The sequence below is a fragment of the Eubalaena glacialis genome, chromosome 1, assembly GCF_028564815.1.
Source record: "Eubalaena glacialis isolate mEubGla1 chromosome 1, mEubGla1.1.hap2.+ XY, whole genome shotgun sequence".
NCBI classification, from domain to species: Eukaryota; Metazoa; Chordata; class Mammalia; order Artiodactyla; family Balaenidae; genus Eubalaena; species Eubalaena glacialis.
Genome location: NC_083716.1, coordinates 61,962,116 through 61,989,631, shown reverse-complemented (window position 1 = coordinate 61,989,631; position 27,516 = coordinate 61,962,116). Strand labels below are relative to the sequence as shown.

Sequence of the window (27,516 nt, the reverse complement as noted above, 5' to 3'; positions counted from 1 at the left end):
TTTGGCATCTGCTGATTTTTTTCTGTCTACAAATCTCTTCCCATAGATATCCACTTGGCCTCCTTCCTCACCTCCTTTAGGGTCTTTACTCAAATATCACCTTAACAATGAGGCTGACCACCCTATATAAAATAGCACTTATAACCACCTGACACATTGTATATTTACTTATTTGTTTCTTCCTCTAGAATGTAAGTTACATGGGGACAGAAATTTTCATGTGTTTTGTTCCCTGCTGTATCCTGTGCGGATAACAGTTCCAAGCACATTTGGTACTTATTAAATATATATTGAAAGAATGGCCTTCAAAACTGTCTTCCATGTAAACAAATAACTTTAGTAGTAAGAAGAAAAAGGAACAGCACCAGAGTAGTTTTGTTGAGAGACTGCTTTCAGTCAGATGGAATCTTCTTGCCCTGGTTCATCAAGGGACGCATTCTGCCAAAAGCTCAAACACATCTAGACACAGTCCTGTCCTTTCAAACTGGCAGAATTTCATGAAATCTTAGAGCTAGCTCTAAACTTAGCAGACATAGATAGAGTTAGAGATCCAGAAAGGTTGAAAGGTATCTGAATTCCCATCCCAATACTCCTCTCCGCGTGACCCACCCCAAATATGCCTTCGTGTAGGAGGATGGGTTTAAAGACTATCTTTTTGTTATTGAAAAATGGATCTAATGCTAAAACTACCGCAGTAGTTCTCCTGGTAATGAATTTAGATCTTAGAAGATCGTACTTTTGACAACCACGGTTAACTTTGCAGTTGGAGGGCATAGCAGCATGCCTAGGGATTGAACTACATTTCCCAGAGTGCATCTCTAGGAGGATTCTGGGAAGTGTGGCAGAGGGAGCAATCGTCCATTGAGGAAGGAGAGTCCAACATTTGGAGTTTGCTGGTTCTGCTGATTGTTGAGGCCTAGGCAGGCATCCCCAAGAGAATTCAGAGTAAGTACAGGGGAAGAGAAACATATTCAGGTTCTAAGTGGAAGAAGAATTTTATGGGGAGACATAATCAGAACTTGAAAAAAGTTCTCTGTCAGCCTCTCTTCCTTCTTGCAGAAACCAGGCAATGACCACAGTTTTGCCTCATAACTTGTGGAGCTATCAGATTAACTACAGCTAATAATTTTCTGATACTTTTTAGGAGAGTTGTTTAAAAATGGAATTTGTTAACTTCTCTGCATTGTGCCTGAATTATTTTGAATTAAGGGAGGAAAAATTATGTTTTAGAAAGCAAACCATAAAGCTGGTCAGTGAGACCTTGAAATCTGTTTCCCAGTAGCTCCTCAGTTTTGCATATTTCCCATCCCACTGAGGTCCACAATCATGAAAAATCAGACTCCCTGAAAAGAACTCTCTCAAACACTACTGAACCTGGCCTCTTCTTAGAAGAAGTAACCAGAGAGATTCGAGATGGGCTTTTTTGTCATGCTGTAGTGCTTTATAAATTAATCTTTCTTCTGTTAAGATGAACAGGATGCAAAGCATATGTGAATCATTTATTACAGGAGGTTCAGAGAAATTCTTCCTCTTAAGGGCTTTGCCTCATCATTATTTAATAGTTTTTTGGTCAAAATAATATTACCTTTCATCTCTATCAGTCTTTTTTAAAAACTTACTTTTAAAAGTACTTTTTAAAAATTGTACTTTCTAAAAACTTAAATAGTACATGAATGCTGGAAGGTGATTTCCCATGTATTTCTCATCAAAACATGAGCTTTGGAACCAGATAGCCCTGAGTTTCCATCTATTGCTCCCTAGATCGTCATCTCAGATGGTTAACCTCTCAAAGCTTTATCTTCCTCTCTTGTAAAATAGAATAAATTCATTCATTCATTCATTCATTCATATATATTGTGTTTTATACTGTGATAGGGACTATGCAAGATGCTGTAGATAGGGAAGATGCAATCCCAACTCTTAAGGATTTTACAGTGTAACACATCTGAGAATTAGGTATGTCAAAACCTGCCATAGTTATAACACACTTTAGATCCCTTTTCTCTCCTTTCTTCCCCTGTGAGAAGTGAGACAGAAACCAAGCTCCCCAACAAGTTAGGTGACAGCCCCAGGTCACAAATTCAGTCAGTGGGAAAGCCAGGAACAAAAGTCTGAGTCTCTCCAGTGCTTACTTCCCTGTCCCTTTCTTGTTTTGGAGGAGACATGAATTTGCACTGAAAACAAAATAGAAGGCAGGCCTGAGCTTGTCATCTAAAGTAAAATAATGGTGCTAATATTTTCTTCCAAGACTAATTTTGTGAATAGTGCATTTTTATCCCCAGTGTGCCATCAGGCGTAAAGTACAATAATAGTTGCCAATTCAAACAAAAACAACTATCCTGTTCCTAATGGGGAATTTGAACAGGTGGATGTGAGTTTCATTTGTAGCATGTTTACCAGTTGTTGATCAGCATGTTTACCAAGTCTGAGCCCTTGGGTCAATACATTTTGAATAATATATCACACCGAAGACCCCTAAAGGTGAAAATCACAAACCATTTCAGAAAAGCAGTAGCAAATTTTTCCTGCATGAGGTTTCTAAATAATATATGGCCATAAGAAATTATATTTTTATCCTAAAAGTAATCTCACATAGCTTCTTGACTGTTTTAACAAGCCTCTTTTTTTGTGCTGAGGTTCAGTCTGAATGGCAGCTTCCCAGAGAAAAGCAATACATATAGCAGTGGTTCCTACAATGCATTTCAGTGATCATATTGTGGAAAATGCTGTAAATGTACTATACCATTTTAAAAATTAGAATGGTCAAAAGTAGAGTAAAACCACAATAAATAAATGAGCACAGGACATCAAACAGACAATTTACAAAAGGGGCGCTAGAACTATTAAATCTGAAAACACTTTGAATCTCAATAGTGATCAAAGAAATATAAAAGTTCTTTTTTTTTTTTTTAACCAAATGCTATCAAACTTTGTAAGTGTGGCAATGTGTAGAAAGAGCCATATAATTTTAAAACAAATCTTGTCCCAGTAGTTCTATGTAGGGGAACTTATCTTAAAGAGGTAACCTGAAAATATCAGCACAGAAGTATTTAGCAGTATTTTATTTCTGGTAATTTAAAATCAGAGCCACCTAAATGTCTAAAATTAGGGGAATATTTAGAAAAGTAAGGATGGGAGTCTACTTGGTATAATATTATACAGTCAAAAAAAATCAATAAGTAAACCTTATACAAAAACATGGAAAACTGCTTATGACATGTTTCATGAAAGCAAATTGAAAAAATGTTTACTGACTATAAATGTGTAAAGGTTGTATGTGCAAAAGACTAGTATATAAATTATAAGTTATATTAATGGGGTGATATTATGGGCACTCTTACAATTCTGTTTTCTAGATGTCCTGTAATATAGTTATATTAACTTGATAATTTAAATGATCTATTTGAAAGAGAAAAATATGGTTAAAGCTGAATTTTACGGAAATCATTTTCTCTTCTTTGACTTTTAAGTAGTCTACACTGCTTTTATATAAGATGTGTAGAAAAAATAAACAAGGGACCATTTAGAAAAGGTATTAGACTTAATCTTTACTGGGTTTATGACTGTACCAATGAAGGTACAATTCTCAGTTAAAATATATTTGGTTTTCCTCTTGATTATCAATTTTTTTTAAGCTACATTAGGAGCTTTACTATGTCTTCTACAAGCTCAGTGGCCGCCAACATATGAGTCAGCAGGACATGATAATCCACAATTGGCTAAGGCTAATTTAGTAGGCATTGATTGCATTTAGGCAAAACGTCAGGCAGCGAAGCACAGTGGGCCACACAGATTAGTTGGTCGTCATAACTACAAACAACTCTTACAGTCTCACCAAAGGAATTCAAGGAACTCACCAAAGAAATTCCCTATGGTTCTCAGGGAATGAGATGAAGTGCTACTGCGAACAGTGGCCTGGAAAAAGCCTCACAGTGAAGTTAGTCCTGGGAACTACTGTTTTATTACATGCTATCTTATTGTACAAAAAATATGAACACATGGTTAAAAATTTTTTTTAAGTACAGAAATGTCAAAATTACAAGTACCCTTTTCAATCCCTGTGTCCATCCCACTCTTTCAAATTAGTCACCGTTAACACTTTGGTATGTGGACTTCTAGTCATTTTAAAAATATAAATAAATACATATCCAATTAATTATATTGGTATATATATGTATATATCCTTTTCTTTATAAATTAATTAGATCATGCTAAACTAACCAAATACTACTTGCTTTTCTTACTTAACAATATATTCTGAATATCTTTCCCTGTTACTACATATATTTTTTCTACTGTTATCTGTTTATTTCTAATAGCTGTGTATTATTCCATTTTATCATAATTTTCAGTTAACATTCCTGTACATATCCTTTTCTTCCTAGGATAAATTCCTAGAAGTGGAATTGCTAGGGGAAAGGGATGCTTATTTTCACGTTTTGATAGATATTTCCAAATTGCCGTCCAAAAATATCGTATCAATTTACACTCTCAGAGTTGTATATGAGACAGAAATGTTGACTTTAAATTCATTTCCTCCAGTATATCACAGAAGTCTTTGGGTTATTAAAATAGGGATTATACTTTTAATACTCTCCTAGAGTGCTTTATAACCCACATATCACATACTGCCTTCTGTGAAAACTATATATTTATTTTCTCTCTCCTGCTAGAGTCCCTTGTGGGATGTTTATCCTATACATTATTGTGTCCCTTAAGAGAGCTTGCATAAAGTCAGTACTCAATAAATATTTTGTTGAATGTCACTTACTAAATATATTTTACCCTTGGTTAGGGCATAGATTATAGCCAAAACTGTACAAGTATTAGTCATCAGTGATCCATAATTATGCAACCAAGAAGTAGGCCTAAACTTTAGACATTCCTTGGTGGTTTAGTGTCAAAGCTTGCTTCCCTTGGGAACAGTTAAAAGGATGGTTGGTTATTTAACTGTACTGATTTTCTTGTTTCAGTGGAACTTCTTTGACTTTTTTATTGCTAATGTGAACTGTACTTTTCAGGGAGAATAAAACACTTACTGTTACACAATTTAAAAGAAATCACCTTCTGCAGAATGGATTCTTAAGGTATAGAATTATTTTTCCTCTCAAAGTGAGACCTAAAAAGTATCTTAGATCCATGTGGGTTTGCATAGCTGCCTTTTGAAATATTTTCCTAAATGCCTGTAATTTTATATTTTTCTTATCTACAGGATTCTTCTTACTTCATTTTCAAAAGGACTTTGCTTTTCATGTATTCTGAGAAACTTGGCTCCATTACTCTGGAGACACTCCTAGGCTTACTTGGTCTATTAGGGTAATGCTAGCTGCTGTAAAAAAACTTCAAAATTTCAGTGGCTTAATATGGTAGAAGCTTATTTCTCTCTCACAAGTAGTCCAAGGTGGGGACTCTTTGGTTGGTGGGTGGCTTTTCTCCATGTAGTGATTCAGGGATCCAGGCTCTTCCATCTAATGGCTCTGCCATTCCAGAGTCTTCCAAGCAGATGGGGATAGAGGATGAAGAAGGCATACCACTGCTTAACTGTGTCAGCCTGGAAGAGATACACATCACTTCTAGTCACATTCCATTGTTAAGACCTAGTTTTGGTCCTACCAAAGGACCAAAGGAGAAGAGAAATGTAGGCCTTGGCTTGGCAACTACCACCCAGCAAGAATTCCACAATATAGAAGGAGGAGCACATATTTTTTTCATGGATAGTTAGCTGATTCTCACAACAACCTATTAGGTAGGCAGAACAGGTTTCAATTTTGTAGATTAGGAAAGGTACTGAAAAGTTGAAATCCCATAGCTAGTTAGCAGTATAAATGCAATTTAGAAGCCAGATCATCTGACTCCCATTCAGTTTATCGTTCCTTAATATTAAATAGTGATCCTATTCTGGCTTAAAGTATAACCCTCTTGGTGATTCATTACTTTAAATTGCATGCTATGATCTCTCTCTTTTTTTTCTAAACTCCTCTTTCCCCTAAGGACCTGACAATGTCCCTGTATTGTGGAATTACTCACAGGAGAAAATCTTTTTGGTGCTGTAGGCTGCTGTCAACCTATGTCACTAAGACACGGTGAGTTTTGACCAAACTGAGCTCTGATTATTATATCTTTGGCCCATTAAATTATAAAATATAAATATCTCAAAATCCTATATTGGGGATTACGGATATATGATTAAGATTTACGTATAAAGATGTTCAATGCAAATTATTTATAATTAGAGAATTTCTAAACAACTAAATTTCCAATATCTAAAATGTCTGACATACTTAAATATAAATTCTTTTTTTATGATAAGAACTTTGGGGACTTCCCTGGCGGGTGGTTAAGACTTCGCCTTCCAATGCAGGGGGTGTGAGTTCGATCCCTGGCTGGGGAGCTAAGATCCCACATGCCAGAAAACCAAAACATAAAAAAACCAGAAGCAATATTGTAACAAATTCAATGAAGACTTAAAAAAAAAAAAAAGATAAGAACTTTGTCGTTTCCACTATGGTACCCCTAGTGCATAAAACCCTAGTATCTGGCACATAGTAGGCACTGAAATATTGTTGAATGGATGAATGAACAGTAAGGGAAAAATTAATTAAATCATGTTATACCCATATGATAGAATTAAAAACTATATTGAATAATAGTTCATTAAGGTTCCTGAAAATAAGGTAGATAACGCCAGTCCCTGCATACCACCTGCATACCTCCCCCATCCCCCCGCAACTCCCTCCTCCAAGAATAAACCACAGTGAAAGGCAGACTAGAAAAAAAAAAATCTACACCAGTACAAGAAGGTGATAAAGGACTGCTTTGTCCCCAGCCCGGGCAAATTTAAAATCTGTGAATTTGATATCAGTAGCCTGCTCTCATTCAGTTTTGGGGTTTAAATTTGCATCATCTACGTGGTGTGGTCCAAAACCCCCAACCTAAGAAAAGACTTTAAGTAGTATTTGTAGACTTGCAGATGTAAAACCTCTCTGGAGGGATACACTCACAAGCAGGGCTTCCCACACTGAAAGCTCTGCCATACATGAGTGCCCAGTTCAATATTTAAAGGCACATAAACATACACAATCTTACATGAGCAAGAGTGAGAAGACAACAAAATTGCAATACTTGTTTTAGATATTGTTGGACATATGGGTTATTTACAGTTCTCAGGCTGAGACTCTTAAGAACAATAACAGAATTACTGAAGTCTAAAAAATGAGTGTTAAAGTGATTAAATGTATTGAAAATGAATAAAAAATCATAAGAAAAATAAAATTCTATCAGTAAAGAATATGGTGTGAAAAATGTTAATGTGCTTACAAAAAAAGGCTACAAATTAGTAGACCAGTTCTAAAAGTACTTATTGTATATGTATAGATGCATAATATTAATAAATAGTTTGGAGAATTCTAAGGTATAAACAATGATCATCTCTGAGTGGTGGGATCCTTTTTAAAAAAAATTTAATTAATTAATTAATTAATTAATTAGGCTGTGTTGGGTCTTTGTTGCTGTGCGCGGGCTTCTCATTGCGGTGGCTTCTCTTGTTGCAGAGCACGGGCTCTAGGCACACGGGCTTCAGTAGTTGTGGCACGCGGGCTCAGAAGTTGTGGCTCGTGGGCTCTAGAGCGTAGGCTCAGTAGTTGTGGCGCACGGGCTTAGTTGCTCCGTGGCATGTGGGATCTTCCCGGACCAGGGCTCGAACCCGTGTCCCCTGCATTGGCAGGCAGATTCTTAACCACTGGGCCATAGGGAAGTCCCTTTTTTCTTATTAAAAAAGTTAAAAAATAGTCATTCTATAGAAATCAGAAAATACAGTTACCAATTTTTTTAAAAAAGGGAAATCATCCAGAATCCCACCACTCAGGGACTTCCTTGGTGACGCAGTGGTTAAGAACTCGCCTGCGAATGCAGGGAACAGGGGTTCGAGCCCTGGTCCGGGAAGATACCACATGCCACGGAGCAACTAAGCCCGTGAGCCACAACTACTGAAGGCTGTGCAGCTAGAGCCCATGCTGCACAAGAGAAGCCACCGCAATGAGAAGCCCGCGCACCGCAACCAAGAGTAGCCCCCGCTCGCTACAACTAGAGAAAGCCTGCACGCAGCAACAAAGACCCAACGCAGCCAAAAATAAATAAATAAATAAATAAATTTATTTTTTAAAAAACCCGCTCCTATGTTATGGGGGTATAAATTAATATGAAAAAAACAGTTTAAGTTTGATAATCTTAGTGTGTTATGGTTTCCAAACTATTATACTTAAAGGGGAAAAATGCATTTTTAAGTGATTTATTTATTTATTATTGAGGTATAGTTGATTTACAATATTATATTAGTTTCAGGTGATTAACACACGATTCAAAATTTTTATAGATTATAATCCATTAAAAGTTATTATAAAATATTGGCTATATTCCCTGTGCTGTGCAATATATCCTTCTAGCTTATTTATTTTTTATTGGAGTATAGTTGATTTATAATATTATATTAGTTTCAGGTGATTAACACACGATTCAAAATTTTTATAGATTATATTCCATTAAAAGTTATTATAAAATATTGGCTATATTCCCTGTGCTGTACAATATATCCTTCTAGCTTATTTATTTTTTATTGGAGTATAGTTGATTTACAATGTTTCAGGTGCACAGCAAGAAAATGCATTTCTAAAAAAAGTGTTCCAATCAAGAAGAATGCAAGGAACTTTTTGGATCTCAGTACCAGTTCCAGTGAGGCCCCAGGTTTAAGACCTTAACCTGGATGTTTTTGTAGATGTTTTGCTTTTTAGGGTCTTTAGGGCAAAGCACAGGTTGTATCACTCCTACTGTTCTTTTACGAAGTTAGCAGTTCGTTCTATTGTTTATATTTGGTAACTTCTGAGTGGCACATAGCTCTCCTTTGACATACATTGAGACTTTGTCCCAGGAGGTTGCAGTCATTCACAATAAGTATAAAAATATCATGAGTATTCAAATCTCAGGTTTCTTTTGTCTTCTGTTTACAAAGAGCTCACTGCAATCGCTTTTATCATACAGTCAAAAATAGATTCCCATGGACTTCCTTGGTGGCACAGTGGTTAAGAATCCGCCTGCCAATGCAGCGGACACGGGTTCGAGCCCTGGTCCGGGAAGATCCCACATGCCTCGGAGCAACAAAGCCCGTGCGCCACAACTACTGAGCCTGCGCTCTAGAGCCCAGGAGCCACAACTACTGAAGCCCGCGTGCCTAGAGCCCCTGCTCCGCAACAAAATAAGCCACTGCAGTGAGAAGCCCATGTACCACAACGAAGAGTAGCCCCTGCTCTACGCAACTAGAGAAAGCCCGTGCAGCAACGAAGACCCAACGCAGCCAAAAATAAATAAATTAATTAATTTAAAAAAAAATAGGTTCCTATAGATGCCACTGGGGCATATTTATCATTTTACTTTGTAATTTCATGTGGAGCTAACTCTACTGGTGTTACAAAAGCTCCCAGATCCTACAGAAAATGTAAACTGTGTTTCCTACTTAAGTGACAAAATATGCCATATACCTGAGAATCTGTTGTAGGGCTTTCAGCGGTCAAAATCATTATACCTGGGAGTTCCCTGGTTGCCTAGTGGTTAGGACCATAGGCTTTCACTGCTGGGGCCTGGGTTCAGTCCCTGGTCGGGTAACTGAGATCCTGCAGGCTGCGCGGCACGGCCAAAAAAAAAAAAAAAAAGAAATCATTATCCCTAAGGCCGCAGAAAGAGAATCCACATTCAGTCCTCCCTGAATCACGTGGTTCCTGCCCTGATTCCCAAGGCTCTTGAAAGGATAGACTTAGGCCGTCCTTAATGAAGGTACAGAACTTGCTCCATTACTTTTTTTTTTTAGAGAAACTAATTACAGGATGTTCTCTTTTTCTACATTTTAATTTTGGCTATTGAAAATATTACACTTATTAAATAAGTGTAGGTCAACTATGGCTTCACTTTCATCAATGGTCCCTTCAGTAGAGATAAGAAGCTAACAGCATCCACTTGGGGGAATAGATGTTTGAAACAAGAGTGCATTGAAGATAAAAGTTGCTCTTTACCATCCCTAGATTGAATAAGGGTTTCTGAAGGTACAGTGTTTGTTCCTTGTCTGCAATAATAAAGTCTGCTCCCATCTCTAGGTGCTCTGTGGTTGATGTTTTATCACTGAACTTGTTTTCCTTTCACTCCACTGCATGTAAATTCTTGCCTCACAGCATAATATTGGCAAAGTACCTTGAAGTTCAATTCAGTAAATATTTATTACCCTTGAAGTTCAATTCAGTAAATATTTATTACCCTTGAAGTTCAATTCAATAAATACTTATTGAATTGAGCCATTCAATATGCTAATTACTCATGATACAGAACTAAGGCAGACCCTGCCCTTAAGAAGATCATAGTCATTTTTGTTAAAGGAGGCAGGAATATACAATGGAGAAAAGACAGCCTCTTCAATAAGTGGTGCTGGGAAAACTGGACAGCTACATGTAAAAGAATGAAATTAGAACAATCCCTAACACCATACACAAAAATAAACTCAAAATGGATTAAAGACCTAAATGTAAGGCCAGATACTATAAAACTCTTAGAGGAAAACATAGGCAGAACACTCTATGACATTAATCACAGCAAGATCCTTTTTGACCCAACTCCTAGAGAAATGTAAATAAAAACAAAAATAAACAAATGGGACCTAATGAAACTTAAAAGCTTTTGCACAGCAAAGGAAACCACAAACAAGACAGAAAGACAACCCTCAGAATGGGAGAAAATATTTGCAAATGAAGCAACTGACAAAGGATTAATCTCCAAAATTTACAAGCAGCTCATGCAGCTCAATATCAAAAAAACAAACAACCCAATCCAAAAGTGGGCAGAAGACCTAAATAGACATTTCTCCAAAGAAGATATACAGATTGCCAACCAACACATGAAAGTATGCTCAACATCACTAATCATTAGAGAAATGCAAATCAAAACCACAATGAGGTATCACCTCACACCAGTCAGAATGGCCATCATCAAAAAATCTACAAACAATAAATGCTGGAGAGGGTGTGGAGAAAAGGGAACCCTCTTGCACTGTTGGTGGGAATGTAAATTGATACAGCCACTATGGAGAACAGTATGGAGGTTCCTTAAAAAACTAAAAATAGAACTACCATATGACCCAGCAATCCCACTACTGGGCATATACCCTGAGAAAACCATAATTCAAAAAGAGTCATGTACCACAATGTTCACTGCAGCTCTATTTACAATAGCCAGGACATGGAAGCAACCTAAGTGTCCATTGACAGATGAATGGATAAAGAAGATGCGGCACATATATACAATGGAATATTACTCAGCCATAAAAAGAAACGAAATTGAGTTATTTGTAGAGAGGTAGATGGACCTAGAGTCTGTCATACAGAGAGAAGTAAGTCAGAAAGAGAAAAACAAATACCGTATGCTAACACATATATATGGAATCTAAAAAAAAAAAATGGTTATGAAGAACCTAGGGGCAGGAAGGGAATAAAGACACAGACCTACTAGAGAATGGATTTGAGGACACAGGGAGGGGGAAGGGTAAGCTGGGACAAAGTGAGACAGTGGCATGGACATATATACACTATCAAATGTAAAATTGATAGCTAGTGGGAAGCAGCTGCATAGCACAGGGAGATCAGTTCAGTGCTTTGTGACCACCTAGAAGGGTGGGATAGGGAGGGTGGGAGGGAGGGAGACGCAAGAGGGAAGAGATATGGGGATATATGTATATGTATAGCTGATTCACTTTGTTATAAAGCAGAAACTAACACACCATTGTAAAGCAATTATACTCCAATAAAGATGTTAAAAAAAAAAAAGATCATAGTCTTTCAGGGGAGACACAGATTAACAAATAGCACCATGTAAGTGCAACCACAGAAGTATGGGCAAGGTATACAGTAGGACAAAGGAGGGAATGACCCCCTGTAGCCACCTCAAATCCTTTTTTAAAGAAATTTAGGATGTAAATAAATAAAAGGAAATAACCGTGGTAGGAGACCAGTGCAGGAACAGAATTCTCAAAGATGAATGCTGTAAAAGAAACTAAGTGTGGTTTTGTAATGCTTTGATTATTTCCAAAACACAGGTATTTATCTGAGCTGAAGGAAGATGATGATGCATGTAAAAAAGCCCAGCAGACAGGAGCATTTTACCTCTTTCATAACCTGGCTCCTTTGCTTCAGAAATCAGAACATCAATACCTGGCCCCCCAGCATAGCCTATTAGGTAAGCCCAAAGTAGACTAGTAAAGTAGACCAGGCTGTGGCCGCTAAGCAGAACTCGGTCCATATCAAATCCCTGAGGAGAATCCTCCGAGTTTAGAGTCCAGATTTTTCAAACTTCTTTTGCCAATTAATAATTTAATGTATAAACCTGAATTGCCCAATCGAATATTTTTTGGTGATGGTATGAACCACTATAGCCTTAAACCAAGGGTCAGGAAAACTGCTGTCCAAATTGGAACCCATGTCTGTTTTGTAAACAGATTTTTATTGGAACACAGCCTCACTCATTCATTTACATATTGTCTATGACTGCTTTTGCACTACAATGGTAAAACAGAGTATTGTGACAGAGACCGTATGGCTCACAGAACTTGAAATATTTTGCCAACCCCTGCCTTGGACCAGCAATTTCCAGCCTCCAAGGAGCTTTTCACTGTTACACTGTTTAAGATTTGCATCATGACTTAATTTCTCCTTAGAAGGATCAAAACTAAATGTGAACTAAAATTGTTTTGAGAACTCTTTTAAGGTATATAACTAGAGATATCTAAGCCATTGGGATTTGGCATTCAAGATGCTACCTTGAGTTTTACGTGATGTCACTATGCACAAACTTCTAAATACATTGCCAGGGTCAGATGTTGGAATACTTAGATAGGTAGTTTCTAGCAGTGCATAAGTATATGAGGATGTTTATCAGAAGGCACTAAACATTATTTATAGATTAGCAATGTAATCTTGTATTATGAACAAATAAATATGAGTCCTTCATGCACAGGAGAGTAGATTTTCTCCCTATACAGCACTTGTCTTTACAGACCAGGGTCTCAGATGAGTAGTCTACCCTGGCCCACAAAAGCAGCATGATCTGAAGAGTAAATTATAGAACTGCTTTGGTCTCTCTACCATTTTAAGTTTGACACTTATTTTTTTTTCAGTGCTTTAATAAGTTAACTATCATGTATCTTTAAAACTAGGGGATATGCTCCTTTCATGATACAATCATAGAGTAATACAGTGTTACACAGAAGAATTCCTTTAGTTTAAACTCTTCAGATTGCTGATGAGAAAATGGAGGGAGGCCTTGAGAGGTTAAGTGATTAGGCCAAGATTACATAGCTAATTAGCTGCAGGGCAGTGACTAGAAGCCAGCTGTACCTACTTCAAGTTGAAGTAGATGGTTTCCAATAAGTCTAGTATGGCTCTGATGGTTTAATTAAAACCCTTGTTTTCTTCCCTTCTCCTTCTGTGTTTCTTAGAGTTGGAAAGGCTCCTGGGTAAGTTTGGGCAGGACATGCAAACAATAGAAGATTCCGTGCTAATTGGATGCTCCGAACAGCAAGAAGCATGGTTTGCTCTGGATCTAGGTCTAAATAGCTCCTCTTCCATAAATGGTACATAACATTATTCCTGATGGGTACTTCCCAGTGGTTCTTAGACTTTGGGATTCCACATAATAGTAAAATTTCAAAGAACATTTTAAGAATACAAAACAATTTCAATTTTTCTTAAGTTAGGACCTTAAAAGATAGTACCATCTACCATCATCATCACTTAAAGGACATTTTAATGCTTTCTTTCTCAGCTAGGTGGTGGTACAAAGATGTTTACTGTATTATTCTCTGTACCTTTATACATTTTATATGTCTTAAATATTTCATAAGAAATGTTTTAAAATTCATGACATTATTCTTATTTCTCTTATCAATGTAGGTGAATAAACATGTTACCTTGGAGTAGCTCTGGGTCTTCAGACCTGCATTTGGGAACTGGTTTGCTAGAGGCTCATGGCTCCTGCCAGGCTTTCCTTCTCTCTTTCAGGGTGTAGCTGTAAATGTAATGATGCTGGAATGAGGTTCAGATAGGAGCTTAGAGGTCCCCTTTCATCTTTTTTTCCAGGGATAGTGTGTGGCTAGTGCAAATGTTCTTACTGCCCCGAAGAGGATCTTGGGAAACACTATGCTCTAATGTTTCCCAAATTTGCCTGAATATAAGAATCTCCTGGTGCTTGTTAAAAAATAAAGATTTCTGGGCCTCACTCACCTGCTATTCAGAATCTCCAGGCAGGGGTTTGAGAACCTGTATGTTTTTTTATTCTCCCTAGTTGGGTCATATTAGGTGAGTTTGGGAAACACTGTTCTAACAGAATATACTTGAGAGGGTCCCTGAGGTGAAGTTTGACATTCATTTCATTTTGTTCTCTTCTCTAATTTTTTAGCTTCCTTACAGAAACCTGAAATGGAGACAGAGCTCAAGGGGTCTTTCATTGGGCTGAGGAAGGCTCTCTTTCAGCTGAATGTGAAGGATGCCTCCTTGCTATCCACGGTAGATTGATTTCTTGGTTCTGTAGGAAATTAAGCAAAGTAGTGTATAAGGGAAACATTTGATTTTTTTTTTTTCAGATCATAGTCCTTCCTACAAACCTTGGCAGAAGGACAATGTGCTATAGGGAGATTGCTTATTCTCCTTTCTTTTACCCTGTTTTTGGCAGGACCGTTGTTAGTACCATTGTCTCCTAAGGGTGTGCAGATATATGGCAATATGATCTATCAGCCTTATAAACACTTTTAATGAAGCATGACATATACATCACGAGAAGTTATTTTATATTGCTTTAATGACTTGTCCTCCAGCTTTAGATTTCACTTGCTAAAGTGCTTTTGATTGCCCATTTAAAGAGGTATCTCTAAACATTTTTAAAATTAATTAATTAATTTATTTACTTTTGGCTGTGCCGGGTCTTAGTTGCGGCACACAGGATCTTCATTGCGGCATGCAGACTTCTTTAGTTGCGAAATGCAGATTCTTAGTTGCGGCACGCTTGCGGGATCTAGTTCCCCGACCAGGGATGGAACCCAGGCCCCCTGCATTGGGAGCGTGGAGTCTTACCCACTGGGCCACCAGGGAAGTCCCTAAACATTTTTTATTTGCAAAAAAATTCCAACTTTATTGGGGAGGAGTACATGTTGGGGTGTTTAATTATACTGAAAATGTTTTCTTTTTAAGCTGGCTCGTAAGTTCACGGGTGTTCATTATGATATTTTATATATTATATTTTAAAAATAATTCATAATACATTTAAAATATGCTTTTTAAAAATTCATACTTCAGAGAATTCCCTGGCAGTCCAGTGGTTTGGTTAGGAGTTGGGCTTTCACTGTTGTGGGCCTGGTCAATTCCTGGTTGGGGAACTAAGATCCCACAAGCCACACGGCACAGCCCTCCAAAATAAAATAAAATAAAATTCATACTTCAGATGCTAGAGGACTATGTTCAAATAGTTTCCTTATTTTAAAGTTTAAATAGTTAATAAGCATTTAAAGTAGGTGAGCTGAAAAGGGATTGGTGTGTCCCTTTGAGTTGCTCTTAATAGTAGCCCCAGCACCATTATAGATGAGCCCCACATTCTCTCCAGATGAAACCAAGCCCATCTTTGTATTCCTAGGCTCAGGCTCTTCTCCGTTGGCATGATGCTCATCAGTTCTGCAGCAGAAGTGGGCAGCCCACCAAGAAGAATGTGGCTGGCAGCAAGCGTGTGTGCCCTTCCAATAAGATCATCTATTATCCACAGGTAAGCATCGCTTTAAAAGGTCAGTAATCCAAGAAGGCTGTGCACTACTCTGTCTTGGGGATGGGAGCCTGTACAGCTAAAAGGCTTTCCTTAGTTACCCATTACTTTGTTTCATTAACAGGCCCCAAAGCCTTAGTGCCCAAGTTTCCATCCCCTTTTCCTAGATGACTCCTGTGGTGATCACTCTGGTGTCAGATGGGACTCGATGCCTGCTTGTCCGCCAGAGTTCCTTTCCCAAGGGAATGTATTCTGCCTTGGCAGGTTTTTGTGATATAGGTAAGGAATTTCGGGCATATACAGATAACAGTGAAAGACATGAAATCTTATAGTATGAAATAGTATGTATTTCTTATTCTTGTTGCCATAGTGCTTGGTGTCTCAAGCACATTCTTCCCTATTATATCAAGAAAACTACTTTGTGGCATCAATTTTCCAATATTTTATAGGCAAATTTTCAAACATAAGCATAGCTGGAAGATTTATACAGTAAACACCCATATACTCACCACCTAAATTCTATGATTACTATGCTTACTTTATCACGTATCTGTCTATCCATTCCTCTATCCACCCATTAATCCATCTTATTTTTTGATGCATAGATTGCAGACATTAGTACACTTCCTCCTAAATATTTCAACATGCATATTAATATTATATTAACTAGAATTTAATATTTATTTACAGGTTTTTTTTTTTGTCAGTCTATTGGGGTAAAATTTGCAAATGGTGAAATGCGGCACTTGAATTTTATTAAAAACCTGAGGGCAGCAGTAGCCTCTCCGACTCTTATTTTGTGTAACTAACCTAGTAGGTTCAAGTATTGCGGTTCAATACCCAACTTCAGACTTGATTCCTAGTGTAGAGACTCGGAGATTTAGGGCTCTCCCAAGGGTATTTCATTGACTTTGGAGCCAGTTTTGCGCTCCTTTCGCCAACGGGCTTCTGTATCACCCTTCCTGCTGCAGGGCTGTCCTGAATTAATCTGTGTGCTTATAGGTGAAAGTCTGGAAGAGGCTGTCCGGCGAGAAGTTGCAGAAGAGGTGGGATTGGAGGTGGAAAGACTGCAATACTCTGCATCTCAGCACTGGCCCTTTCCTAATGGCGCACTTATGATTGCTTGTCATGCAACTGTGAAACCAGGGCAGACAGAGGTGAGTTCTGATGCTTCCCTTATGATATATCCTTTGCCTCATCCAAGCTGGTCCGTAGGTACTTACTAAGCACCTGTCTAGTCCAGCATTGTTTAGATTATACAAAGACATGTAATATATGATTTATACCTTTAAGGAGTTTGCAATCTTATAAACAACTAATCACCATAAAAATTGGGAGTGCCAACACAATCACCATTCTTCCTTGTATATATCTCAATCATGAAACAATTTATCTTTCATCATCAGGAAATTAACAAAGTCTTGCATAGAATAGGCACACAATAAATATATAAAATTTAATGATTGATTTCAGAATTGGTATTATTGCTCCAGTCAGGATGTTGGGGACTAATAATATAAAATCATAGGAACTTCTGATTGATAGGGACTTAGATGTTGTCTTATCCCACCTCATCTTGCTCTAACATCCCTGACAGATGGTGTTGTGGTCCCTATGTGCCAAAGTCTGTCTATTTTGTGCTTTGGTTTCTATACAATGAATAATATCTAATCTGTCTCAGCTCCCTGTGGATGCAGTTTGCATTTTTGCTTCTTGCAAGGCAGATACTATGCTTTTGACTATCATTAATTAACACATCCTTTAAAGAAGATAACATTTATATGTTCTTTTATTAGTTATGTAAGTTAGGCACAAAGAGAAAAGTATTATTCATAACTTACCTCTCAATGTTAACCACTCTTTTTTTTTTTTGGCCACGTTGCATGGCTTGCAGGATCTTAGTTCCCCAACCAGGGATTGAACCTGGGCCACAGCAGTGAAAGTGCCGAGTCCTAACCACTGGACCGCCCGGGAATTCCCAAACCACTCAATATTTTACTATTTGAGCTTCCAGGATTTTAAAAATTTTTTTTAAATATTTAAAATATATACTTAACTCTCATCTCTTAATTATGGTACTTTTGCTTCTGGACCCTATCTAGAACTGATTATCTCCCAGACTACAGATCCCAGATATTACCTTCTAAGATTGCTCAGTTCTGGAACCATTTTCTCATCTTTGGCCATCGTATTCTAAGTTTTGTATCTCCTAACCTTATATCCTGTTTTTCCTTATGTCTTTCAGATCCAGGTGAACTTGAGAGAACTAGAAGCAGCTGCCTGGTTCAGTCATGATGAGGTGGCCACAGCCCTGAGGAAAGACAACCCATCTTATCAGCAACAGAATGGGGCTTTCCCATTCTGGTTGCCCCCCAAGTTAGCCATTGCCCACCAACTGATAAAGGAGTGGGTGGAAAAACCGACCTGTTCTATCCTGCCTGCTTAGCTCAGATCAGGCCACCTAATCAGATAAATCCCTCCTATCTCAGAGGGGCACATCAGAGATCAACTGATAAAGAGGTGGTGACAAAAGGTCATCTCCAGGCCAACATCATAGGAAGGCAGAGCAGATGGTGAGCCTACAGCAAGGCACATCTGCCAGCAGTGTTAATAAAAGAAGTTCCTAATCATAGGCAATCAAAAATGCCAAAACTGATGAGATGACAATTGTCAAAATCAGAGGGAAAGTTGAAGTAGTAGTTTGGATATGGGCCCTTGCTCATTTTCTCCTGTGCTTTGGAAGCGAACATCTTTTGGCATGTGGCTTGTCAATGCTGGGTTTATACTAACTGCCAAAATGTGCCTGGTATAATTTTGGTTACAACTTTTATCTTAATATTGAAAATATATACTAAATGTAAAGATCATTGTTCATAACAGATTCTACATTCTTTTTATATACTCTTATCTCTTAGGATCACAAAGCAATTATAGTCATTAAAATGAAAAAAAAAATATATAGCAGATCTCAACCCTCTACTGAGTTCCTTTTTATCCTCGTACAATTTAAAAAAATAGCACATTTTTTTTTAAACAAATTTATTTATTTGTTTTTGGCTGTGTTGGGTCTTCGTTGCTGTGCACGGGCTTTCTCTAGTTGCAGCGAGCGGGGGCTACTCTTCGTTGCAGTGCACGGGCTTCTCATTGCAGTGGCTTCTTGTTGCGGAGCATGGGCTCTAGGCGTGTGGGCTCAGCAGTTGTGGCTCTCGGGCTCTACAGCACAGGCTCAGTAGTTGTGGCGCACGGGCTTAATTGCTCCGCAGCATGTGAGATCTTCCTGGACCAGGGCTCGAACCCGTGTCCCCTGCACTGGCAGGCGGATTCTTAACCACTGTGCCACCAGGGAAGCCCAGCACAACATTTTTGAATTTGTGTAGAGGTAATTATTTTGTACATGGTAGGTTAAGTAAAAGTCATATTCCTTTAAATCCTTCATCCCAGGAAAGTGGGAGTTAAGGTCTTCCTCAAGGTACTCTCTAGTAAATCAGAGGCAGTGATGTTCTGTTGAGGTAACTGCATGCCAGTGGGGCTCAGGAGCGTCAGTCTTTTTTGCTGTTACTTGCTCAGTTTGTGACCCAGGGAAAAGATTATCACTTGCCATGCCTGTTTTCCTAAACGTAAAATGGTTGCTGCCTTTTGCACACCCAGTAAGTGTTGTAACTTCAACGAAGCGATCAGTGAAAATGAACCATTTCTTGAGTTTTATGGGATAAACTAAATTTAGGATTTCTCATCATTCATATATGCCATTCTAAACCTTGTCATTGGGAAGAAGCACTTATCTGGAGGAAATGAAATAAATTTCTGTACCTTTGTTCAGATGTATATTTCTGTCTTATGAAGTGAGAAAATTGTAGAAAGTGAGAATTGGGGGTGGGAGACAGTAATCTCTTTATTAGTGTGAGATTCCAAGTCTGTGGAATGACTAAAGCAATATTCAGAAGAAATCCTGTTAGAGGGCCGTTTGAAAAGAGGAATGGCTGGGGAAAGAGTCTTATCTTCAGGTACTTTTAGGCAACTAACTAGTGATTAAAGACACAAGTGCCAGAGACCCTAAGATTATTCACACATCCAAGTCCCACAGGACTAAGTAAAAGAGATTCTAGAACTAGAAAGATTGAAGCAACTGAATTTCCTTTTGATCCCAAAAGGTTGTTACTCTCACCATTGCCAGCAAAAACATCATTGCTTTGGGGAAATCAAACTGCCTTCATCAGGAAATGTTGAGGGATAATACGTGATGGGACTTGATTGTCCTGTTAGATTGGCAGCTTGCCCTGACCTGGGCTGAACCTAGCATGTAGAAGAGAAAAGCACTCTCGAAAGAGAGGTCCTGAGATTTCTTCATATCTTGCAGTTAGAAGAAAACAGTTCAGGGTCCATGTGTATTACCGTCTCCCAATGTTTTCTATCTCTTTGTGGGTGTGTTTGTGAGCACATGTGTACACAGTATTTTCAGACTGGGGAATCTGAAAATACTGATAAAAAGGGGAGTGTGCAGGATTCCTGGTTATGAGTTTCTCAAACTTACCATGGAGTAAGTGTTTACTTTTGGATTAATGTGTTGTGTTGGAAAAGAAAAAATGAGAATGGCTAATAGGAGGAGCGGCAACATTGAACTCTGTTTCCCAGCAGTGAGTGGGAAGAGGGCTTTGCTTCTTAGAACTCCAAGGACAACTGAAAGCACAGGCAAAAGAGGGCAGGGTTGGGGTACTGAAAAATGGCAGATAAATAAAAGAAACTTTGGTGCAGGGCTCACCTGGCTGGAGAATATTTATGTGGCAATGAATCACGAAGGTGCTAAGGATAAAAAGAACCCAATGGGTCCATGAAGAAGAATAGCAAAAACAGGTAAAACGCTAAAATTATTGGACACCAGAGGGAGACTGACTCAAGGTCATTGGTAACTGGAATAAAAAAGCAACTCATTCATTCCTTATGTTTGCCTATCTACCTTCCTTCCTCTACCCAATATTTAATTCTCGATAAACTTAATGTTCTAAACATGGAGTGTACATCTTATCTCAAGGGCTTGATTCTCTCTCTTCTGCTGATTTCAAAACCTTGTGTGCATCCCAGAGTTGAGATCACAAAGACTTGTGCAGAGAGGGCAACATTTGGGGCTCATAGAGGAGAAGTTAATCTGTGAACTTGAAAATGAAGAAAACACTTTTACTAATGTGGAATCAAAACTAGAAATGAGCATAGTCAGACTCAATATTTATTTAAGAAGAAACAACAGAGGCTAGGTTTGCTGGCTAATCTTTTGTTGGCTTACTTACGGGTCTGTGATCAGCGCTGTCAGGCAGCTGCACACCCATGCTTTGTAAAAGGTTGGAAGCAGGTCCTGCCAGTCCAGCTTGGGAACTATAGGATTGCAGTACGTTTGAAACCAGGTTCAGGTCTACATCCACCGGTGTCATAACAGATCCTCCTGCACCAGAATCTTCCTCCTCTGAATTGTTACTGGCAGTCTGGGATAGAGGCTCCTTGTTCATGGAGGGAAAAGAAAATCATGGTACAATATGCTATTAGGTTGGATGGTAGTTACATTAAAAAGCTAAATAAGCAACCATGTAAAATTGATTTCCATATTAGAAAGGAAATTCCCTTCTTGATAGAAAATAAAAATGAAGTCTAATAATCAACTATGTAATTTAACACACATATTAAAATTTGGTTCTGAAGATTAAAACACACTTCTTCCTAGGATAAGTTTCTGCAAATTAAATGGATTTCTTCCCGATTTTGAAATAGCCCAAGGGAGATAACCAGAGTTAAGGAGGTAACTTTATAGCTTGCCTAAGAGTTTTAAAAGAAATAAACAGAAAAATGAACATTAAAAAAAAAGAATCTAGGGCTTCCCTGGTGGCGCAGTGGTTGAGAATCTGCCTGCCAATGCAGGGGACACGGGTTCGAGCCCTGGTCTGGGAAGATCCCACATGCCGCGGAGCAACTGGGCCCGTGAGCCACAATTACTGAGCCTGCGCGTCTGGAGCCTGTGCTCCGCAACAAGAGAGGCCGCGATAGTAAGAGGCCCGCGCACCGTGATGAAGAGTGGCCCCCGCTTGCCACAACTAGAGAAAGCCCTCGCACAGAAATGAAGACCCAACACAGCCATAAAATAAAAAATAAATTAATTAATTTTTTAAAAAATTAAACAAACAAAAAAAGAATCTAAATTTTCTCTACATGAAAGAAGTGAGATTTCTTCCCTACCCACAACCCCCACCCCAATGAGAAAACAAAATAAAAACCTGGGGCCTTGTGGGATCCAACCACAGAGACTGTGAATTGGTACTTGAGCCTCTGATTTCAAAGGCTGAGGAAAGAATTTGAGAGATTGCAGCTTGATCTGTAGATTTTTATATCTTTGCTACCCAAAGTGTGGTCCCTGGACCAGCAGCACATCCATCACTTGGGAACTTATTAGAAATGTAAAATCTCAGGCCCACCCTAGACATACTTAACCAAAATCTATAGTTTAACAAGATCTTCAGGTGGTTCATATTCACATTAAAACCTAATGTATGGGGCTTCCCTGGTGGCGCAGTGGTTGAGAATCTGCCTGCCAATGCAGGGGACACGGGTTCGAGCCCTGGTCTGGGAGGATCCCACATGCCGCGGAGCAACTGGGTCCGTGAGCCACAGCTACTGAACCTGCGAGTCTGGAGCTTGTGCTCTGCAGCAACAAGAGAGGCCGCGATAGTGAGAGGCCGCGACGGTGAGAGGCCTGTGCACCACGATGAAGAGTGGCCCCCGCTTGCCACAACTAGAGAAGGTCCTTGCACAGAAACGAGGACCCAACACAGCCAAAAATAAATATAAATAAATAAATAAATAATAAAAATAAAGGAATTCCTTAAAAAAAAAAAACAAAAAACCTAATGTATGGTTTCTAGTAGGTTTTGGCAATACTGAAAGTGATTAGTTTTAAATGTGGTTAAGATGATCAAAGTAAGGGGAATGACATTAATTAAGGGCTCATTATGGGTTCTACTGTTGTCTCATTTGGCTCTCATGTTCATTCTATGACATGAAGATTATTGGTTAATGGATACATTCACAGTGGACAGCTGAGCTCGATTTCAAACCCAGCCCATGAGACTTCAGGGTCCATTCTCTTTCTATCTGTGGTTAGATAGTGCTGGTATAAAAACTAGGATAAAAACATGAGTGGAAGATGAATTCTAAATTTGGCTCTAAATAAGGGAAACATATAAAACAAACACTATTAAGACTTGAAAATTACTTGGATATTTAATATCCTTTCTCTTTTTTTAAAATGAATTTAAGCTATTAGTAGGAGTATGCAACCACATACTAATTTGAACATATCACATGACTTTTTAAAAAAATCCTGATAGATAACATAGAATAAGTAATATAGTCAAGCTTATGTTTAAGAAAATTAATAATCTGTGAGCCTACCAGTGTTAGGAAAAAATTAGCATTCTTATTTATTCAAATTAAAAAATTCATCACAGAAAAGTATCATGAATCAAATAGAAAAAAAGAAAAGAAAAACTAAGATAAAATATGGTTTTAGCTATCCTTTGTCCTAGACTCAAAAGGGAAAGAGGTTAAACACACACATACCATTTGCTTCTGGGTGGTGAAACTTTTGCCAATGCTGGTATGTGCGAGTTCCTGGTCCATCTGGGCCATGTATGACTTGAGATCATCAAGAGTTCCTTTTACAGATGCTTCTTCCCCAGGCTCCTGTGTCTCAAGATCCAAGTCATCATCACTATCTAAACATTCAGAGTCTTCCTCATCCAGATCATCAGAGTCTGAGTCATGGGGCCTTGAACCTACATAGACCCCAACACAGAAAGAGCCACTCATTAAATTTTTTTGGAGTGATTACACATCTCAAAAGAATTAGAATGTTATCTGCAAAAAAGAGCGAATATTAGGCAAACTACTTCAGAAAAATCCCCTCCAGAAAATGGTACTGCTGGCAAACATTTGCAGAAAAGTACACAGGCTGAGCTGAAAGATTCAGCTTTTTCTTTTTAATGTGAATTCAATTAATTAAAATTTTTTACTTAAAAAATTTAAAAACTACATAATCCATGAATATATTTTGATGTAAACATTCAAGTTATGTAGAATTGTCTCACATTTCACTCTCTTCCCAGAGTTAAACATCTTTTCACAGTTCAGTGGGTACCCAGACCTTTATTTATGCAATTCTGTGTGTGTGTATATGTACATATATATAAAACACATTTGTTATATATATACATATTGAACTATGGTTTGCTTTTCTACGTTTTTTTTTTGTAAAACTGAACTATAATCCAATTTTTGCTACTACAATGTTGCAATCACCATCTTAGCATATATAACTTTTTCATAAATTAAATTCCTGGAAGTGAAATAGCTAAGTCAAAGTTTATGAACATTCTGGAGCATCAAACTGCCTTGAGAAAAGACAACTTACACTTCTACTCCCACAGTTTGACAGTGCTCATTTCTCCAACCCTTCAGAAAACTGGTTATTATCAATCTTTTAAATTTTTGCCAATATGATGGGCAAAAAAAAAGTTCTTATTTTTATTGTGTATTTACTTGCTTACTAGAAACAGTTAACTATTTTCAAATATCTATCGATTATATTTATTCTTCAAGGCACTGCCTGTTTATATTCTTTGTTGATTTTTTTTAAATTGGGCTATTTGTGTTTTTATTATTAGTGTATAAGTGCAGTATGTCTAAAAGAGAAAAATACAGTGTAATACGGGACCCCATGTAAAACCCTATCTAAACACACAGCATTCATTCATTCAACAAAGATTTAATGAACAGCTACTATGTCAGGCACTAAGCAAGGCATCCTCCGCAAAATCATTCAATAGGGCAATAATTAATGGTTGAAAGCAACTCAAAATTATTTAAAAAAAAAAAAGCAAATGAGAGCCAATGCTCCAATGCTCTAGCAATTGCTATACTACTTACACTTGCAAAATGAAAATAAACATCACACTGTAACTCACCTAAGATCTTATCAAAATAATTCAGAAAAGAATCTGCATCAAAAGTGACTGGAGTCTCAGAATGTTCTCTGTAAGATTAAAGGAAAAAGACAATTTATCCCAAACAAAACTCTTTGAAACTTTTTCTAAACTGGTGCCATTCTTAGGAAGACTCCAGAGATATACTCTCAAAAGAGGCACAGCACGGAAAATTGTAGTTTAAATTTTAAAAATCATTATGCTTACTGATAGGGCAACAGAAATGGGAAAGATTGATGAAATAAAAGTAAAAATTGCACTTTGATTATGCACATTTAATTTACGCTGATTTAGGGATCTACCCACCCTCCATCTCCCATAAGATATATCTAACATTAGCAGAAGTTATTTATCCAAGTTCATTTAAATAAAGTTTACCTTTTAAAGAACCAAGTCTTAAAAAATAAGTAAGAACAAACCTTCCCTTATCTCTGCTTTCTTAAAGAGAGAATACTAAACATAAACTTTAATCTTCTCATGAGGCTAATGAGCATCAACATTAATGAAGATATATTTGCTGTGCAAGTAACAATTCTACCTTTTTTCCCTATTACTTGCCAAACGTAACATCTCATTTTTTCTGTTATTATTTCTTCCTCTGATAAACACTTTTATCCTTCTCTTTTGAGTTTGAAGCTTCCAATCTGCTTGAGGGTGGGAGATCAGAAGTCTGAGCTTGATGAGAGCTAGAAGTTAGGAGTCCATAAAATTCTGAGTAAAAGTGTAAAGAATAAAGTACACGGTTGCCCTGCACAGCTCTGGGGTGGTGGCCTTTACATCTGCTGAGTGGTCTCTTTGGCTTACTTCAAGGATCATAATGGATCAGGTTACTAGAAATCTGACTCCAGATGAGTAAGTTATCATAGTACTAGGCACCAAAAGAGGAAAACAAAGCAGTAAAAATCATTTATTAAAAAAAAAAAAATTTAAACAAAGAAAAAGGAAAAAAAAGAGAGAGAGAACTGGCAATGACTGGATGATGTCAACATATAGGCTATAACCATTTAGATATTTATACTTTAACACAAATTACCGAGGCAGCTCTGCTCCTTTGTGGGTTGAGACTTTGGATATGAAAGCTTTCATGCTCTCTGAGACTTGAGTTAAGTCATAGTTCTCCTCCTGCCCCTTGGAAACGGGCTCTGGTTCTTTTTTACCAGCAGCTTCCTCCAGCAGCTGGTCCAGCTGATCTGGTGAGAGATCTAACCACTGGTCATCTGAAAAAGAAGCATGATACTGCCATACTATACTCACATGACAGGTATTCTCAGGAAAGGACCCTCTGAGACTTAGTGGAATGTTTCAATTCTTTCTAACCCCTCTGCTCTATCCTGGTCCATCACTTACCATCTTCTGGGGGAAGATTAGCTTCTTCTTTCTTAAGCTCTTCTATATCAAATGGTATTATCTGTAATAACGTTAAGATTTCTTCACCTGGGCTCATAGCATGAGAGCTATAAAAAATCAGACATGGGTATTTAATGAGAGCTTAGAATAATAATCACGAAAACAGAGTATTTTAAAGTTGGAAGGGATTATCTAGTTTAATTTGTTTTTAAACATTTGTTTAGGACACAGAATCCTTTTTCTCAAAATTTCACCAGAAACTCTAAAATATAAAAGTGCTCAAAGAAAAACTGCTCTGAGGAGTTCCCTGGTGGTCCAGTGGTTGGACTTGGCACTTTCGCTGCCCCGGGTTCAATCCCTGATCAGGGAACTAAGATCCCACAAGCTGGGTGATGCAGCCAAAGAAAAAGAAAAACTGCTTTGTACAGGAAAAGAAATCATCAACAAAATGAAAAGGCAACCTACAGAATGGGAGAAAATATTCGCTAACCGTACATATGATACAGGGTTAATATCCAAAATATATAAAGAATTCATAACAGCAAAAAAAACCCCAAGCAATCTGATTTAAAAATAGGCAGAGGGGGCTTCCCTGGTGGCGCAGTGGTTGAGAATCTGCCTGCCAATGCAGGGGACGCGGGTTCGAGCCCTGGTCTGGGAAGATCCCACATGCCGCGGAGCAACTCGGCCCGTAAGCCACAATTACTGAGCCTGCGCGTCTGGAGCCTGTGCTCGGCAACGAGGGGCCGCGATAGTGAGAGGCCCGCGCACCGCGATGAAGAGTGGCCCCCGCACTGCGATGAAGAGTGGCCCCCGCTTGCCACAACTAGAGAAAGCCCTCGCACAGAAACGAAGACCCAACACAGCCATACATACATACATACATACATACATAAAAAGAATGTAAGCAGACAAGAATAGCATTAAAAAAATTAAAAAAATTAAAAAAAAAAAAATAGGCAGAGGAACTGAATAGACATTTTTCCAAAGAAGACATACAAGACAAGAAAAGGTGATCAACATCAACTAATCATCAGGGAAATGCAAATAAAAACCACAATGAGATACCACTTCACACCTGTCAGAATGGCTATCATCAAAAAGACAAGAGAGATCACGTGTTGGCAAGAATGTGGAGAAAAGGGGACTCCCTGGTGGTCCCGTGGTTAAGATTCCACGCTCCCAATGCAGGGGGCACAGGTTAGATCCCTGGTCGGGGAAGATCCCACATGCCACGTGGTGCGGCCAAAAAAAAGAAAGAATGTGGAGAAAAGGGAACCCTTGTGCACTGTTGGTGGGAATGCAAACTGATACAGCC

General features: G+C 38.2%; 2 protein-coding genes across 6 annotated transcripts in view; one reads left to right on the top strand and one right to left on the bottom strand.

The window, feature by feature from the left end:
• The first annotated feature begins 853 nt into the window (after positions 1–853).
• On the top strand, positions 854–19,573 carry NUDT13 (nudix hydrolase 13). Of its 2 annotated transcripts, XM_061180913.1 has the most exons (9): positions 854–945; positions 5,992–6,083; positions 12,125–12,264; positions 13,523–13,657; positions 14,482–14,588; positions 15,709–15,834; positions 15,999–16,110; positions 16,834–16,988; positions 18,077–19,573. In XM_061180913.1, exons 2-9 carry the CDS (start codon positions 6,001–6,003, stop codon positions 18,275–18,277), a joined length of 1,059 nt encoding a protein of 352 aa, XP_061036896.1. In that variant the 5' UTR covers positions 854–945; positions 5,992–6,000; the 3' UTR covers positions 18,278–19,573. The 2 variants fall into 2 exon arrangements, with proteins under 2 accessions (XP_061036896.1, XP_061036904.1); XM_061180921.1 differs by lacking the exons at positions 5,992–6,083; positions 12,125–12,264; positions 13,523–13,657 and having other exon boundaries at positions 14,493–14,588.
• Positions 5,216–27,516, bottom strand: part of ECD (ecdysoneless cell cycle regulator) — a 42,656-nt gene continuing 20,355 nt past the window's right edge. For 2 of the 4 annotated variants that reach the window (XM_061180873.1, XM_061180880.1), the window contains exons 10-16: positions 26,199–26,305; positions 25,885–26,068; positions 24,834–24,901; positions 23,431–23,645; positions 21,114–21,320; positions 13,994–14,091; positions 5,216–5,551 (exon numbers count right to left, since the gene is read on the bottom strand). In XM_061180873.1, coding sequence (XP_061036856.1) covers positions 14,041–14,091; positions 21,114–21,320; positions 23,431–23,645; positions 24,834–24,901; positions 25,885–26,068; positions 26,199–26,305 — 832 coding nt within the window. In that variant the 3' untranslated portion in view covers positions 5,216–5,551; positions 13,994–14,040. Of the gene's footprint in view, positions 5,552–13,993; positions 14,092–20,867; positions 20,982–21,039; positions 21,321–23,430; positions 23,646–24,833; positions 24,902–25,884; positions 26,069–26,198; positions 26,306–27,516 lie in introns of those variants that run through there. The other 2 variants (XM_061180899.1, XM_061180889.1) reach the window with 2 other exon arrangements.

What these genes read in the sequence shown, in the direction of transcription:
- NUDT13 (XM_061180913.1), top strand. Translation starts at nt 6,001, where the DNA reads ATGTCCCTGTATTGTGGAATTACTCACAGGAGAAAATCTTTTTGGTGC. An exon ending in TAGCTCCTCTTCCATAAATG is followed by an intron (nt 13,658 to 14,481) that starts GTACATAACATT and finishes CTAATTTTTTAG; the next exon opens with CTTCCTTACAGAAACCTGAA. An exon ending in AGATCATCTATTATCCACAG is followed by an intron (nt 15,835 to 15,998) that starts GTAAGCATCGCT and finishes CCCTTTTCCTAG; the next exon opens with ATGACTCCTGTGGTGATCAC.